Genomic DNA, 17,362 nt, shown 5'->3' on the forward strand with positions numbered 1-17,362 from the left:
GGCCCCGAGCGAGGTGACTGTCTAGTCCCTTCTTGAAACCCTCCAGGGCAGGCGACTGCACAGCCTCTGGAGGGAGTTTATTTCACAGTCTGGACACCCTGACTGTGAAGTTTTTCCTGGTATTAAGGCTGAAGTGGCCTCCCCGAAATTTGTATCCATTGCCTGGGGCTTCCCGGGGGGTGCCCTAGTGAACAGATGTTCATCAAGCTCCTGATGTACTCCTATGACAGGGGGTGGCAACCCCCAGCACACATACCAAGCATGGCACACAAAGCCATTTTGCTTGGCACACCAGGGTCAGCCCCCACTCTGGGTAGCTGCTGCCAGCGACAGAGCCTGGGCTGCTCCCAGCAAGGCTTGCAGTGTCCCAGTTGCCTGCTGGGAGCAGCCCGGACTCCCGGCTGGCAGCAGCTCCCCAGAGCCGGGGCCAGCTGCAGGTGGGAGGCTCCAAACAGCTGTGCCAGGCTCCAGCATCAGCTCCACACCGGCGCATGCACCTGTGCATTGAAGCGGGCGGTGGGGGCCTGAGCCAGCGCAGCTCCGGTTTCTCTCCCACTCCCAGCAGAGGTGATGGCAGGCTTCCGGAGCCCGGCACAGCTGTTTGTAGCCAGCCCAAGCTCTGGGCAGCTGCAGCAAGCAAGCAGGGGGCAGGCTGCAGCCCGCCCCGAAGTGCCTGCGCAGTCGCCACCAGCACGGAGCTAATGCCGGAGCTGTGGAGCCTGGCGCAGCTATTTTCAGCCTGCCCACTGCTTGCTTGCTGCAGTTGCCCAGAGCCCGGCCTGGCTACAAACAGCTGTGCTGGGCTCTGGAAACCTGAGACCGGGACTGCGCTGCCTCAGGCCCTTCCCTCACCGCCCACTCCGACGTGCAGGTGCACATGCCAGTGCTGAGCTGATGCCAGAGCTCAGCACAGCTGTTTGGAGCCTCTGGGGAGCTGCTGCCAGCTGGGAGCCCAGGCTGTTCACAGCAGGCAGCTGGGATGCTGCAAGCCCTGCTGGAAGCAGCTTGGGCTCCAGCAGCTACCCAGAGCTCCAAGCAGGGCATCGTACCATATATCCCTTGCCCTCATTTTGTTTTTCTGCCCATGCCGGCACTCCGGCACCTTCCGAGGTAGGCATTGTGGTGTTTTTGGCACTCCGGCCAAAAAACATTGCCTACCTCTGTCCTATGATATAGCAGTAAGTTGCTATCAAGTCCCCTCTCAGCCTTCTCTTCTTTAGGCCAAAGAAGCTCAAGTCCCTCAGCCTTTCCTCGTATGGCTTGCCTTGCAAATCCCTGATTATATGGATGGCTCTTTTCTGGAACCTCTCAAGTTTTCCATGTCCTTATTGAAATGGGCATCACTAGCTGATTATTTCTTCAGCCACCATTTTTGGTGAAAAGTTGTAAACTTAAACTACCTAAACAGATTAGCATTCAAAAGAGAGATTCTGGCATAAAAATCATCTTGTGTAATATTAGCCATTTTAAACAGAGAGAGCTGTTAGAGAAGAGACAACTTGCCAGCACTGTCTCAATTCTGAAAACAGACACATTTGGTTCAGCCATGGCTGTTGCCTGGGACGTGTGCGCCTCCTACCTATTAAGGCCAAGTTCTAACAGTGCAGAATCAAACCCTCACCCAAAGATGCTGCCTGCCCGAGGCTCTGGCCAGAGCTGCTGCTGCTGGGCTGGAGCCACTGTATGCCTTGGGCCAGAGCCAGAACTGCTGCATAGGGTAAGCGGTGGGAGGCAGGCAAGGGCAGGCACTGGAGGAAAAAAGTGGTAGAGGGGCAGGCAGCAGGGGCGCAGGTACTAGGCAAGGGCAAGTAGCATGGGGAGCACAAAAGACAGAGGGGGCAAGGGGTGAGGGTCAGACCACATGCTTTCCTGCCACTTCCCCCCCCTCCCCCCAGTGCTTGCCTCCCTGCAGCTGCTTTGTCTGCCTTAGTGGGGCAGGATGGGGGAAAGAGGGGACAGGGACGAACTTTAATAATTTTCCATTTACAGAATCTAAGTACTGGTGGCTAACCTTAAATTCAATGTCATCTTAGATAGGGGATGGTGTTCTGCATAAGTTGAAGATTCAATTTTCAAAATAGCTCCCAGTAAATAAATTATTCTGATTATAATTTATTTGAATTGATTAAGGTAATCTTTTTCTAAGGAAAAAAAGTTAAGTCTTGATACAAAAATTTCTATGATGTCCTACTGCATTCCTATTAAAATTATACTACAATGTGCTGATATGGTTTATGTAAAGATGACAAAAATGACTTGATACCTGGCAGATCTAAACTATAAGCACTATAGAATCTGTAACAGAGCATGCAACATGTGTGTGTCATTAAATTCAATATCTAAAGTGACCATGAGCTACCTGCAGTACTTCTTAAAGTTTCCATCTTAGATCCCAGAAGTACAAACCTACCTCAGGAAGTTACTTTGATATTTGATGACTGCGCTTCCCTCTGCTCTCAAACTCTTATGAAATCTAAGTCATTAAATCAATACTTCACTCAATATTTTTCAATGAGCAATTGGCCCCAGTGTTCTCAGTTATGCCAGTTTTCAAGCCTGCCTTTTAATACCCAAAATGTAGTGATTTGAAAAATAATATTCTGGAAGAGCTATTAAGTATGCCATAACACACATTATCACTAAGTGTGTGATACAGACTTGTCTTGTACGATATATGCTTTCACATTTCTATACAGTCTAACAAGACCACACATCAGACACCCTAATTAGGACTTTGGAGAATTCTATATCCTTAAATGCCACTTTCTCCAGTAACAGCAAAATCATTTTGTCCCAGGTCATAGTGCATGTCGTATTATTTCTGAGACAATGAAAAAGGTTTTTGTCTGCAGATCCTTCCTACAGAGTTTAAAACTGGCACTCGGAGGAAAAACATTCTTTTCATACCTGCAAGTTTTACTGATCCAACAAGTTAAACACAAACAGGAGCTGGCGTTTTTCTCCGACTACCTGTTTTATTTTTAAAATCATCTCTTGTTTCAGATAACTAGTCATATTTAACTGCTCATGCCAAGGAAGAGAGTCCAAATATCAGTAAAACTTAAATTCTCTCTGCCCCAGTAAATGACAGAACTACTTATCAGACATTTTTTCCTTAAATACACTTGCAAGGAGGAAGAGCGCGCCAGTCCTGCTTTAGTGTTCCCTTTGCTTGGGATCCTTTGCATGCCTCACTGAAAGGAAGACAAGGTTCTTTGGGTGAATCTGATATCTTTTATTAGACCAACTTAAATAGTTGGAAAAAAATTTTAAGCAAGCTTTCAGGTTCAAAAACTGTTGTCAGGCTGAGGAAGTTTCAGCAGTTGGGGTGTGCTCTTCCTGCATGGAATGAAAAGTAAAGAAGCCAGAGGCTGGGCTGGTATGTGTCATAACCCAAGGGTATGATTTTGTGTGCGCTTCGGCACTAGAATTATCCCCGCCAAATTACAGCTTCGTTGCACGGTAGAGTTTTCTGCTGCGGAGGAGAACCCCTGGTGCAAGGAAGAGGGCTACCGATTGGCCTGTTAGCCTTATAAGAGACTTGAGCGGTTTCCGCCCAAGCCGAAGAGGATTCCACATCCATCTTGTGGGGACTCTGGGTACACGGCAGGGTAATACAGACCCTGTGTGAGATTCAGAGGAGTTTGGCAACCTGATCCATCGCCCACCTCTTCCCGTCTTCGAGCGATAATTTTATAAGACGTATCAACGAAGTTCCTATTTCGGTGGCGCGCTTGTCCAGAGCATCCGGAGCTCTGTTTCCGTGGAGCCTAGCAAACTCCACGTGACCGTTCGTGTTGTTTTTGTCTGTAACCACAACTCAAGCAAGTTTTCCTGCCTGTACTGCGACCATCTTCGGTGTAAGTAAACAATCTTTAAATCTACCGCTACGAGTCTGTGCCTAATTCTAGCTTGTCGCGCGCCCTCTCCGACCCCGCGTGCCCGGGCTGCTGGCCACAGCCCGCGCAGAGCACGAAAAAGGGCCTGGGTCGTGCCCGGCCCGCACAGTATGCATACAAAATAGGCAGTCAGTGAAGCTGTAGATGGAGGAGTCAATGGGCGAGAGACAGCAGGTGCAGGAGGGAGGAAAAGGAGGAGAGAAGGGGAATGAATAGTGGAGAGGTACCTGGGAAGTCAGATGTCAGGCAGGTAAGGATGTCACTGAAAGGAACAGGTTCTAGTGGTTTTAGAAAGGGGTAGGGCTGGAAGAACTACACAAATGCATTTCTGTTTCTCACACTTTGCAGCAGATATCCAAGCATAAAATCAACCCTGCTTGAATCAGACTAGGGTTTTGGACAAAGCCCAAAGATGGGAAGTCTAAAATCAATGTGGACTGACACTATATGCCATAGGCTTAAGCTTGCAAACTGTCTTTGCTGTTTGAGTTGAGAAGCTGAGCTATTTACCCTATCTCAGGTGTTTCTGCAAAAAGGTACAAGTCACACTGAGATATTGCTCTAGTGAAGGAGGGGAAAAGCATGTTTTTTTAAATAGTACCGGTCACTATCACTCTTGAGGGGGGGGAAGGAAGTGTGAAAAAAAACCCTTTGATACTTTCTTCTTATTCCCAATCCAATGAACAAAACGTTTAGCTTCCATTTAATGGAAGGATAGAGTTATTTAACTGAAATATGGAAATACTTTCAGTATTTCCACACAACATCTCTCTATATACTGTAAGGGAAAGTATAAAAAAAGTGAAGACTAACAACGCATTTCTCTAGGAATGAGATCTCAGCTTAGGATACACTTTTTGCAAAGTGGGTTCTAAAGAAAATTCTTACTAGCGTTTTTAAAAACTGCCTGTGAATCTCTATTGGCTCCAGTACTGTTTTGATGATGATGATTTCTGTTCTGTTCTAAAAGTATATCCTTAATAATAATCTGAATGTTTTAACTAACTTATTAAGGCATACATTGAAACCTAGCTGTAGGGTTCAAATCAGGTGAGGGAGCAGGTTTGGAATCAAAGCTAAACTTAAATACTTATGCTATAAAACAATGAGCACCTTCTAGAAAGACAAGGCAGGATTCCTGGGTACCTTGCTTCCCAGGTAGGCAGATTTTAAAAGCAATACATTTATAACAAAGCAGCACATGGCATCTTCCTTTCAAATAGAAATTACATTGCAGCATTACAGTTTGCAGTAAAGAGGAACCAGTGTACAGGAGACCCTCGCCATTTGCGGGGGATACATTCCAGAGATCCCCGCGAATTACAAAATCCGCAAACCCTGAAACCTTAGATTATGATACAATGTCTACTGTTAATTTAAAGAACCATTCCACCATCAGAAATCTCTTACTTGTGTATGTCATTTAAAGACTGTGATCACATCACCAATTATCTATTTAATTTATCCAGCAGAAAGATGTCTATGACTATAAGGCTTTTGTCAGACCTCATAATGTATATGTCTTGTTTGAACCCGTTTCAATTTTTTCAATATCCTTTCCAGTGCACAGACACAAACATTGAACATATTCTATTAACTGTGTCATCAGTGGTGCATCCAAAGCTATTACCTTGTCTCTGACGTTCTCCTATTTATGTACTGATAGACTACATCAATAGAAGTGAACAATATGAATACAACAATATTACATGGTAGCTTGTTAACTCTTCATCCTATTTTTTGTGTTCCCTTCCTCCCCCTGCCCTCAGCATAAAGCTAGATTTTGGACATCAGTTCCATGTGCATGTTCTCACCTGTATACGGACAGATGATTTTTACCATTGACCTAACATGTAGAGTCAAAACTCACCTGGTAATTTGATCTGTACACTGGAAAACAATTAAAAAATGAAAATTACAGAAAGTGTATTCTAGAACAACTGGATGCTGTAGCCAGCATATACCTGCATGGCAGATATTCCAGAAATACTTCTGTAATTTTAAACTACTGATTAGAAATTCATTTCTGAACTGGCACTTGGAATCAGTAAATCAAATGATGTTTTCAACACATTGGGATTTTTTTATAACAACTTACAGAAGCAAAACATTATCAAGTAAACAGTATGGTCTATGCGTTAGATTCTTGAAAGCACTACTTGCTTTATCAATTAATAAAACTTCTGTTTTATTTCAATGTTAGAGAGAAAGCAATGCGTTTTCAGTTTACCTTTGACATTACCACTGTGGCAGAGCATTGTAATACTATCCTCAAACCGAGGCTCTGATTTTGGAGGTTGATCTATGCCGTCACGCTGTTATAAAACAAAGTAATTTGTTTAATAAAAATGCAACAATAGCTATTTCCATTTTAAAAAATGAGACATACGTTAAAAACATTATTTCAGATAAAAGACACACAAAACATTTGCATGTAAAGTTAAACACAAATTACCTTAGGTAAATAAAAGAATACCTCTTGACCATTTCTCTGAAGTATATCAGCCAATAATTTTATTGTTCTCTCACGAAGCTCAACAAATGATTCTTCCTTTAGTTTAGTCCAAACTGCACTAGCTTTTTGCCAATCATTACTCTTCCCTGAAAAAAAAGAGATTCACTTTTTTGCATCAACTACAAATTATTTTAAGTTGTAAAATAAATCAAGCAATTCAATACATATAACAGTTACTTCTTTATCAATTATAAGTAAGCAAAAAATGTGCTATTTCAAGGTGCTTAGAAATTTTGAAGGCTATATGAGCCAAATATGAGGATCATAAGGAAAACATGTTTGTAAAGATCCAAGATGACACACATTTTCAAAATGGAATTATGCCCAAGAATTTGATACAGAACTCAATCCTCCCCATTTGTTCTTATTACCAGAATGGAAGTGGGAACAAAAGACTGAGGAGGAGCTCTGGAGTTCCTGGAAATTCTCTCTTCCCCTGCCTATCTCTTCAGCCCCGAAGCAGAATCCAGACAGCAAATTCCAAGACACCAATTCAAGAATGACAGATGGTACTGTGGGGCCATAAGTCTCCTGTTCATTCTGTGTCCAGTAGAAGGCCAGACCAGCCTTTGCCAGACTTGTTACAACATGAAAGAAATCCGGCAACTGGTCACAAGTGCAAGTGTATGTGCATATGGACCTAGGAGGTTAAACATAGATGACCAATTTGATTTATACTGGCTAGTATCAATGCAGAGACATATCTAAGAGGAGGCAACTTCACTAATCTGGAATCATCCAAGATACTGCAAAATTCTATCCATCTTTCTCAGCCTGTGATAGCATAAGAAATTATTTTCTGTATTAACAAAAAGCCACAGCTAAGTAAGATGATGTGATTCATGAATGCAAAAATCTCTTATCCTAGTACAAATAGACACGGATGCCCATTTCCTTGGTGAACCCATATCACAGCTACTTATTTATAAGAACTTCCGGTATGGTGAAAAGATTAAATGGCTAGTACTTTGCACTGATACTAGCATAGTTCTATTGTGTGCCCTAGATTTTATGGTGCTAGGGGTTGGCAATAGGAAGCAGCTCATGCCTCTCAGCCTACATGAGACACAGGTCTTGAGCCTAAATGGAAGAGATGAAAGAGGTAACAATTACCATCCTGAATCTGAGCAATCATATATTTGCTTCATCTTCTTTTGTCTAGGATAGGAGATAATGGAAAACCTGCAGTAGAAAAGTATTTTCTTGTAACCTGGAAGTATAGACTCAATGGTGAGCACACTACTCTAAAGCCAAAAGGCTTGAGGGAATCGTACAGCAATCCTTAGTTATCTGTTGTGCCTCTTTACAAACGTCTGCAGTTGCAACCACAGAAGCTCCATACACAAGTTACAGCTATGTCCACAGGCCAGGCTGCTATGTCCAGGTAATCCAATACCTATTTGACAGAATGTTTTGGTCATAAGCAAGGCCTGTTTAACAATATAACAGCTCATTCCTGGCCTCTTTTGAGAGCCTAGAGACAAATGGAATCATTATATCCTGTGACACAGTGTATCTGGAACAGAGGGCCTGGTAATCGGCAATTCAACCTCATAATGACACTATGAAGGTATGCCTTTCATCCTCCGCACTCAGGTATAGGCATCCCATATGTTCAAGTCTGTCTTAAAGACTTTTTAGTAATTGAAATTATGCTTATAGAATTATTTCTAGGAGCACTGCTGTAATGTGTTAGTGGAAAGGTGCCATGAAATTTATTGAAAAGGCTGAGCCTGGTCCTCAGCTTCCTTAACAGAGGAACTCCGGTATGATCTCAGCAGTATTCCTGCCCAAAGCAGGGGAGTTGGACTTGATGACCTTTCGAGGTCCCTTCCAGCCCTTAACTTCTATGATTCTATGAAACAGGTCCAATCTACAAGCATCTTTTTCTCTGGAAATACTCTTCCGCTTACTTCAATTTCTGTGGATGGCAGACACCCAGAAAACCTCAAGAAAAATTCAGGTCCTTTCTGTGGCAATTTGTAGAAAATTTTTGCTCTTTTGGCTGTAAGAGGAGGAAAAGTCTTCATGTCTGTGCTGTATCCAGGACGCTATCACTGGTGGGAAGAGTTGCTCTGGCTCAGGCATCCAAATGTTAAAACTGACTGTGTGCTTTCTAGAACAGAGGCTTTGATGTCTGGAGTCTGTGCAGTGCAAATGACCAGCTCTTGGAATGCTATTGTATGGAATAAGCACCAGGACTGAAAAGATAGGATGGGGAAGGGTGATGGCTCCTATTCAGGCACCCTTTCCTCCTCAACTTCCCCACCCTCCTTTCTGCCAGGTGAAGGAGGTCTAGCTAGATGTGCTTGCAGGCAGACAATTTCTTAGGGTAACATCATTTATTGGACCAACCTAAAAAAAAGCAGCTTATAAAGGATGGAAGATGGGAAATAGCACTAAGGAGGAGTACTCAGCACTAGCCTGCACCTGTAAGGAGCAACCTAGGAAAGCCAAGGCTGAAGCCAAGCTCAAACTGGCCACTCAAATTAAGGACAACAAAAAGTCCTTCAAATATGTGGGAAGTCAGAAAAAGAACAAGGGTAACACTGGACCCTTACTAAACCAAGTGGAGCAGCTGATAACCGACACAGGAAAAAGCCAGTCTCCTTAATGACTACTTTGCGTCGGTCTTCCATCAGCCCAGTGGGATCACTCTGCCTGACAAGAGGCAGGATCACCAGGGGAAGGGCGAACCTGCGCCCACCGTTACCACTGATCTTGTGAGGGAACATCTCAAGAGGATGGACATCCACAAATCAGCCGGATGGAATGCACCCAGAGTGCTAAAGGAACTAGTTGACACACTAGCACAGCCTATGGCAAGGATATTCGAGAACTCGTGGCACTCAGGTGAGGTGCCTGACAACTGGAAGAGGGCCAATGTGATGCCTATCTTCAAGAAAGGGAGAAGGGAAGATCCAGGGAACTACAGGTCAAGTAGCCTGACCTGAAGCCCTGGAAAGATCCTGGAAAAAAATCATTAAGGAAACCATTACCAACATCCTAACAGAAGGTAATATTCTGAGAGAGCGCCAACACAGCTTTGTGGCAGGTAGATCTTTTCTGACCAACCTGATTTCCTTTTATGACCAGGTGGCACATCACCTGGACAAAGGAGAAGAGGTGGATATCATATTCTTGGACTTCAAAAAAGCCTTCGACCTTGTGTCCCATGATGTCCTTATGGAAAAATAGGGGAACTGCGACCTAGACAAATACACAGTCCAATGGCTGGGGAATTGGCTCTGTGGACAGACCCAGAGAGTGATTGTTGATGGAACCAAATCAACTTGGCGCACTGTAACCAGTGGCATTCCCCAGGGCTCTGTTCTTGGACCTGGACTCTTCAATGCATTTATAAATGATCTGGACTCAGGTGTTAGAAGCGGACTGGCTAAGTTTGCTGATGACACCAAACTATGGGGAAGTGCAGCCACCCCATAGGATAGGCTGGCAATCCAGGCCAACTTTGACAGGCTTACAAGGTGGGTGGATAAAAGCCTGATGGCATTCAATGCTGAGAAATGCAAGGTGCTCCACCTTGGGAGAAAGAACACACACCACACACTTATAGGCTTGGCAATGCTACGCTAGCTAGCACCACATCTGAAAGAGACTTGGGGTCATGATTGACCACAAAATGAACATGAGCCACAAATGCAATGCCGCGCTTGGCAAAGCAACAAAAACTCTGGCCTGCATCTTCCAATGCATCGCAAACAAGACCCGGGAAGTCATCCTCCCACTTTACTGGGCCTTGGTGAGACCACAGCTGGAATACTGTGTCCAGTTCTGGGCTCTGCAATTCAGAAAGGATGTGGAGAAGCTTAAGAGAATCCAGAGGACAGTCACGCAAATGATTAGAGGACAAGAGAGCAGGACTTATGAGAAAAGGCCGAGAGACATGGGACTCTTCAGCCTGGAAAAGCAAAGGTTCAGGGGTGACTTGATGGCAGCCTATAAGTATATAAGGGGTGTGCACCAGGAACTGGGAGAACATCTGTTCACCAGCGCACCCCACGGGAAGACAGGGTCCAACAGTCACAAACTCTTGGAAGACTGTTTTGGGCTGGACACAAGGAAAAACTTCTTTACTGTCCGAGTCCCCAGGGCCTGGAATAGACTCCCCCCAGAGGTGGTTCATGCATCTACTTTGGATTCCTTTAAGAAACACTTGGATGCCTATCTTGCTGGGATCATTTGACACCTGCTGACTGCCCGCCCTTCGGGCAGGGGGCTGGACCCAATGATCTTGCGTGGCCCCTTCCAGCATTAATGTCTATAAAGTCTACAAAACTCTTACGATAAACATCACCCTAAGAAATCCTTGCCTTGAATAATTTCTGGACCATCACAGCTACAACACAACTCTTACACTGCATAAGCAAGCGCTTCATAAGCAACTCAACACCCTATCCATCAAGATACAAGCTCCCAGCAAGTTATGGATTACACTAAACAGGATTTGCTCTGGAGCTGGATATTTTAATGTCACACTTTATAAGACTGGCTTAGAGTGTGGTGATGCGCAACAGACTGCTGATCACCTCCTCACATGTGCAGCACACCCACGCACACAGGAGGAGGGCCTGGCAAGTGTCAGTGGAAAAGCAGTCATGTGGCTCTGCCACAATGATGTGTAGAGGGGGAAATGAAGTACACAAGAGAAGACCACTCTTATCCTTAAGTAATTTAATCATCTGTTGGAGCTACTTAATCACAGAATTGGGATCAGATGGGGGATTACTAATTTAGCTATGCCTGGAATTTGAAAGTGGTTCTAAAGCTATGTCTTAGGTGTACTATGAGAACACCCAATTGTTCTCCTTCTGGAAGAACTTTGATAGATGATCGAAAATGGTAAAAGCAGGCAAGTGAATGGTTTTTGTCTTTTATGGTAACAGAAAACTGCAAACCTTTTCCACTTATTTGAGTAGATGGAATTAGTTGCGTCTTTTCTTGCTGAATGAAGAATGTGTGTGACAGAGTTCGATAAATTCTATCTTTTTAGATTTCTTCTCTCAGCAGACATGCTGTCAAACTGAGTAACTATTGGAGGGGAACAGACTGCTTGTTGGGAAGTAGGACTCCCTCCTGTTGAAACAAAATTGTTTTTCAGTACCAATTGCTTTATTATGGTGAACCAGTATTTGGAAAGTCAGAATGGAGCCACAAATACATTTCAGTTTGGAAGCCTTCTGAGGCGGCTGAGAAAACGAAAGGCAGACAAGATTCTTTGGATAGATGTGGTATCTTTTTATTAGAGCAACTAAGTAGTTGGAAAAAATTGTTCTTTGCAAGCTTTTGGGCACAAACACCCTTCTGTTCTGTTTCCTCTCCCTATGCCTGAAAAAGGGTGTTTGTGCCTGAAAGCTTGCAGAGAACAAATTTTCCAACTATTTAGTTGGTCTAATAAAAAATATCACATCTACCCAAAGAACTTTGTCTGCCTATGTCCTTAGATCAACACAGCTACAACCAACAACCTTAAAGCAGAGAAAATGAAAGACATTAAAGAAATGGAGGAAAGGTGTATAATAGGCTCTTTGGTCACTTTTTCTGTTGTATTTGTTTCTCTTGCTTGCAGTAAGCTGTGTCATGAAAAATCCTATCTCCTTGAGGTATAAATAGAAAGTTCTCTCATGGTGCCCAAGTAGACGATTAGCTTAATCTGAGCAATGATGCATCACCTCCAACTCTATTCAGAAAGGGGAGATACAACTTAATATATTCTAAATGTTTGTTTTTGCAAGTCAGTGGACTACACTGAGCTATATAGGACGCAGGCTGCAGAACTGTATGACAATTTTAGCCTGTACATCTTTCTGAGTACACTTAAAACCAACAGTTATCAAAGTTTTTTTGATTAACATATTGTATTTAATTTTTTTCTTGTAGTTTTTTTATATTCTAAATCAACAGTGTTCAGTGTTTAACTTTCAGAATACAAAATAGTGATGTTTAAAGTTTTCAGATGACCAGAATGAGCACCATTCCAAAAACATACAGAAAAATTTCTGCAAAGGTAGTCTTTCTTCAATTAAATGGTCAAATCAATATTAAGGTTGAAATAATTTTTAGTGAAGATAACACAAATTAATAGGCAGTAGCACAAATATCCCCATTGCTTGACGCTCTCTAAAAGAACACTTTTCATCAAAATGATTTGACTGTTAACTGACTATTCATGTCTTAAAAATATGAATGAATCCTTGAGTCCCAAGTCAGCCACCGGAGATAATAAATTAAGTGAAAATATGATGGTCATTCATGTGTACTTTCTATTCATAAACTGACTTTATTAACACAAAGCTTAGCAAATGTATAGAACTATTTTATAGGTACTAGGAAATATATACTTTGGAAGTGTATAGAGGATCTTGGGAGGCCTGTTGAAAAGGTCTGAACCAGTGATGCTTGGGAAACATCATTTTCTTCCTTAAAGGAATGCTTGTAACATTCTTCGATTGTTTTGGAAAAATGTGGTAATTACATTTTTAGGTAATTGGATTCCTCTGATACTACTGACCTCACATTTAAATGTCATCATATTAAGCAAATTTCTCTTTCCCCGAATACAACTTCAATCTATACCTTTTTCTGGAAGAAAAGTAGCTGCTAAATATTCTTTAAAAGTGGAAGGAGGAGAAATTGTGGAGAATGGTAACCATGTTTGTTCTAGAGATCTTATTTTGCCAGCAGAAACACTAACTCAAAACTATGGGCACCGAAATGGCTCCAAAATATGCCAAACTTTTTGTGGCCCACCTGGAAGAAGAATTCCTTAAGAACTCCACCATCAAACCCAAGTTATACCTAAGATACATCGATGACATCTTCATCATTTGGACCAAAATCCTGAAGTCTCTGATTGATTTCCATCACAAATTCAATAATCAATCCTCCATCAGACTCTCTCTGGAATACTCCAGCACCAACATTTCCTTTTTAGACACTATGATCAATATCCAGAATGGTAAAATATAAATTACCATAAACAAGAAACCCACAGACCAGCATGCATATCTACACAGAACCAACAATCACCCTAAATACACTCAGAAAGCTAAATACATACAGCCAAGCCCTCTGATACCACCAAGTTTGCCCTGAGGAGAATAACTGTGATCGTCACCTTGCAAATCTCACAAGGGTTTTCACCCAACAAAGGTACTCCTTCAGAGACACAGACTGCACTCTTGAAAGAGCCACCTGGATATCATGTGAAGAACTGCTGCAGTATAAAAAGAAAATCCCCATGAATTGCACACTATTAGTTATGACATACCATCCCTCCCTGGAACCTATATGGAAAATTCTCAAACAACTGCAACCCATACTAGAAGAAGACCCAGTTCTTAAAGAGATCTTTCCAGAAACACCCATCCTAGCCTTTAACCAAGCACTGAACCTTGCCAACCTCATCACCAGAAGCAAACTTCCTATGGACTGAGGCACACCAAAAGGATCCAGACCATGCCAGGACAAGAAATGCAACACCTGCCAACACATCTCCAACACTCCCACAATAACTACACCCCAAAGCAGAACCATCACCATTCCTGGATCTTATAGTTGCACCTCCCGAAACGTAATATCTCATCCAGTGCACTAAATGCTCTGATGGAAAATATGTAGGAGAAACCAAACAACAACTGTGCACCAGAATGAATACACAATGGAAATCTATCAAAGCCAAGCATACCCAGTTAACTGTGGGTACACACCCTCTCCAATCTCTCAGTTCTAATCCTCAAAGGGAATTTACAAAACACACTTCACAGACGAGTCTACGAACTTCACTTCATCAATTTACTGGATAAAATAATGGCACGTTATAATCTGCCTGACAACAGATAATCCCAGGTAACCTGTCTCTGCATTTTACCAGCTACATTTCATCACCAGTTCAACATTCCCACTTTTCTCCCTCCCCCCACTGACCTGTCACACCTATTTTCTCCCATTCCCTCTGATCCTCGCTGCCATGCATTTGCATTTTCACAGACCTGCATTCTGCAGACTGGCTTCTGTTCCACCATGGAGAATACACAACACCAGCAGACTCTTCCTATGCCTGAAGAAGGGTGTTTGTGCCTGAAAGCTTGTGAAGAACAATTTTTCAAACTATTTAGTTGGTCTAATAAAACATCTCACATTTACCCAAAGAAACTTGTCTGCCTTGGCTCAAAGCATACCTCCACCTGCCTCCAAACAATGCTTCCATTGACACTTCTACTTAACAATTACTAGTGGATCAAAGAGTTGAGGTTTTACTAGAATATTTAAAGTTATTTAGTTATTCCACTAAACTTTAAGTGAATGAGTGTTTTTCAAATAACGTGTCTCTTCAATCCTTTCATGGACAGAAAAAACTGCTTCAAATTGCACAGATAAATCAAACTTAACATTGCTGCATTATGTGATAGGGTTTGGAGGCTATTGATTGCTGGGAAACGGTCTTCTATTGAAAAACACTCAGCTACCAGAAGAGATAAAACACCAATTATGCAGAAGTGGGTTACAGGTGAATGGAAATATTTATTAGTCAACCCTCCTTTATTTATAGCAGATCAGTGCATGATTCACTTTACTGCAAAACACAAAGCAGGTCCTAATTTTCTTTCTGTTGATGTTTGTTATAATGTTAACCAGTCACCTATAGTATATGTTCTTCTTAGAGCATAAAATGCTTACGTGCATAGCAGCTTTCTAGTCTCACTGTCTAATTTGTAATGCAATTTTACTCCATTTACCTACATAATTGGCTCCAAAAAGAATTAAGGGGAAATAGCTGTCAAAGTGAGAATTTTAGCTCTCACTTCTGGTTCTCAGTCTTCTACTGGCAGCTGCATTTAATGACAGAGAAGCAAAAACATGTCTGGTCATTTAACCTGGGCAAAGGTGTGGGCTTGTTAGAGAAACATCCAGAACAAATAATATTTATAAGGTACCTCTTTAATGAAAAATGAAGCTTTGAGTTCACTCGCTATACTTTGTTTTTAAGAACGTCTATGCCTATGTACAAAACACTGACATTAATAGAAATGAGAAAATTAGAAAATAAGAAAAGACAGGCTTCAATTGCAGAAAGTCACGATGTAAATCAAGCCCACATTTCTAAGACTTTGAAAAACAAAACAAAAAGATTCTGAAAGGAAAGACAATACATTGATCATTAAACAAAGCATGAGGGGATTGAGACAGCTGACAAAAGTGGAGGAACCCCTTCTGACCCAGTTTAGCTAAACTCATAGCAGGCATGTTCTTACTAGCGGTCCCTTGTTGATAGAGGAAGTCAATCAGCTAGTAGAAGTTTTGGGTATTGCAAATTGTAAAGCAACAAAAAAAAATGACCACAGAGATAGAAAAAGCAATTCCCTTAAATTTAAGAAACAGTAGAAGGCAAAATGCTATTATTTTACTGTTTAGCAATGGATTATTGGAGGTTTCTAAAATCTCATCAAGGATTATAATCTTTCTGACAGGTTTAAATGTTGATGAGACCCAGTTGTACTACAACAGAATATTATTATTCAAAGGCTCAGATGTGACAGGATCTAAAAGCACCAGAAGGAAAGGGTGGCTGTACTGCTTGTTGTTAATCTGGATGGCAGCAAGAAACTACAGCCACTGGAAAAAGAGTAAAAATCCCTGCTGTTCCAAGAATGTGAAGAAATTGCCAGTGTCCTATAAATCAAATAAGAATGCTTGGATGACAGGAGAGATATGGAATGACTGACTGAGAAAAATTCACAACATCATGGGGGCAAAATGGAAAATCCTAACGTTGTGCAGTAACTGTGCAGAGCACAACAGTGACATTAGATTAACATCCATCAGTCAAGCTCTTCTACCACCAAACGCCACTTCTCTTATCCAGCCAGTGGATCAACCCATTATTGCAAAGTTCAAGAAACAACAGATTGCTTATTTTATGCCATGTAGTGAATATAATCAAAAGCAGAACCATGAAAACAGCAACACAGCTGGCCAGAAACCATTACTATTGGGCTCTTTACATATGCAAAAAAGAAGCCTAGAGCTGAATTAGTGGCTTTACCATTGCAAACTGTTACAAATATGCTGGCTTCCAAATGATTGACAAACAAGATGAATTGTTTGAGGAAGCCAGAGGATAATTTAAATGCTGCTTTGCCAACAGGAATGTTGCCAGAAGACATCAATTGATACTTTTGCCACAGACAACAATTTTCCTACACAGGAAGAAGTTAGCAACATATATTTGTGCTGGGTCTCAAAAAAAAAATAAAATTACCTGAGGAGTTAAGTTTCAAGAACAAAGAACAAGACCGATGATAGGGGGAAAAAAGACAGAAAACAAATGCATCTCTAACTTTTTCTGTTGTGCCATTAAACCTACATATCCTGTGAGAAAATACAGAAGTAAGTGGGCATTTGTTATATGATGCATCTTAAACTTGGCAGATGCTTTTCTAAGAACTCAACTAGAAAAATAATATCCAAAGACCTATTTCAGATTTCCTGAATGTGTGTGTGTGTTCACTATTAACAACCTCCTTTCAACTTTTATTAAAAAAAATAAGCATGAAATTCAAACTTCATGTAGGTCTATGTAAACCTCTGAACAGCACTTATCTCTTTTGAGGGATAAATCTTCAAAAATAGAACTAATATATTTTACAATCAATGCACACATCGTTCTGTCCTTAATGAGTACTGCTTACAAATTCAGTCTAGCTACTATAATACAGAACATCCAACTAAAGAAATCCAACAATACACTTCACATCCGCATCAGCTACAAAGAACTTAGGGTGCCTACACATGAACTGGGAGGCTGCTCTGAAGCACTGTAAATTGTGGCACATTGGAGCAGAGTTGATTAATCGAGTCTTCTGGAGCATGGTAATTACCATGCTCCAGCCAGCCTCCATGTCTCACGTATCCGCACTAACACGAC

General features: G+C 41.9%; 1 protein-coding gene across 1 annotated transcript in view; it reads right to left on the reverse strand.

Annotated features, from left to right (window-relative positions):
* The window catches only part of LRPPRC (leucine rich pentatricopeptide repeat containing), a 166,692-nt gene that overhangs the window by 30,311 nt on the left and 119,019 nt on the right, over positions 1-17,362 (reverse strand). The window contains exons 28-29 of the mRNA XM_006022845.3: positions 6,355-6,500; positions 6,130-6,214 (exon numbers count right to left, since the gene is read on the reverse strand). Coding sequence (XP_006022907.2) covers positions 6,130-6,214; positions 6,355-6,500 — 231 coding nt within the window. The remainder of the gene's footprint in view (positions 1-6,129; positions 6,215-6,354; positions 6,501-17,362) is intronic.

Source organism: Alligator sinensis, unplaced genomic scaffold (genome assembly GCF_000455745.1).
Source record: "Alligator sinensis unplaced genomic scaffold, ASM45574v1 scaffold377_1, whole genome shotgun sequence".
In the NCBI taxonomy this organism is placed as follows: Eukaryota; Metazoa; Chordata; order Crocodylia; family Alligatoridae; genus Alligator; species Alligator sinensis.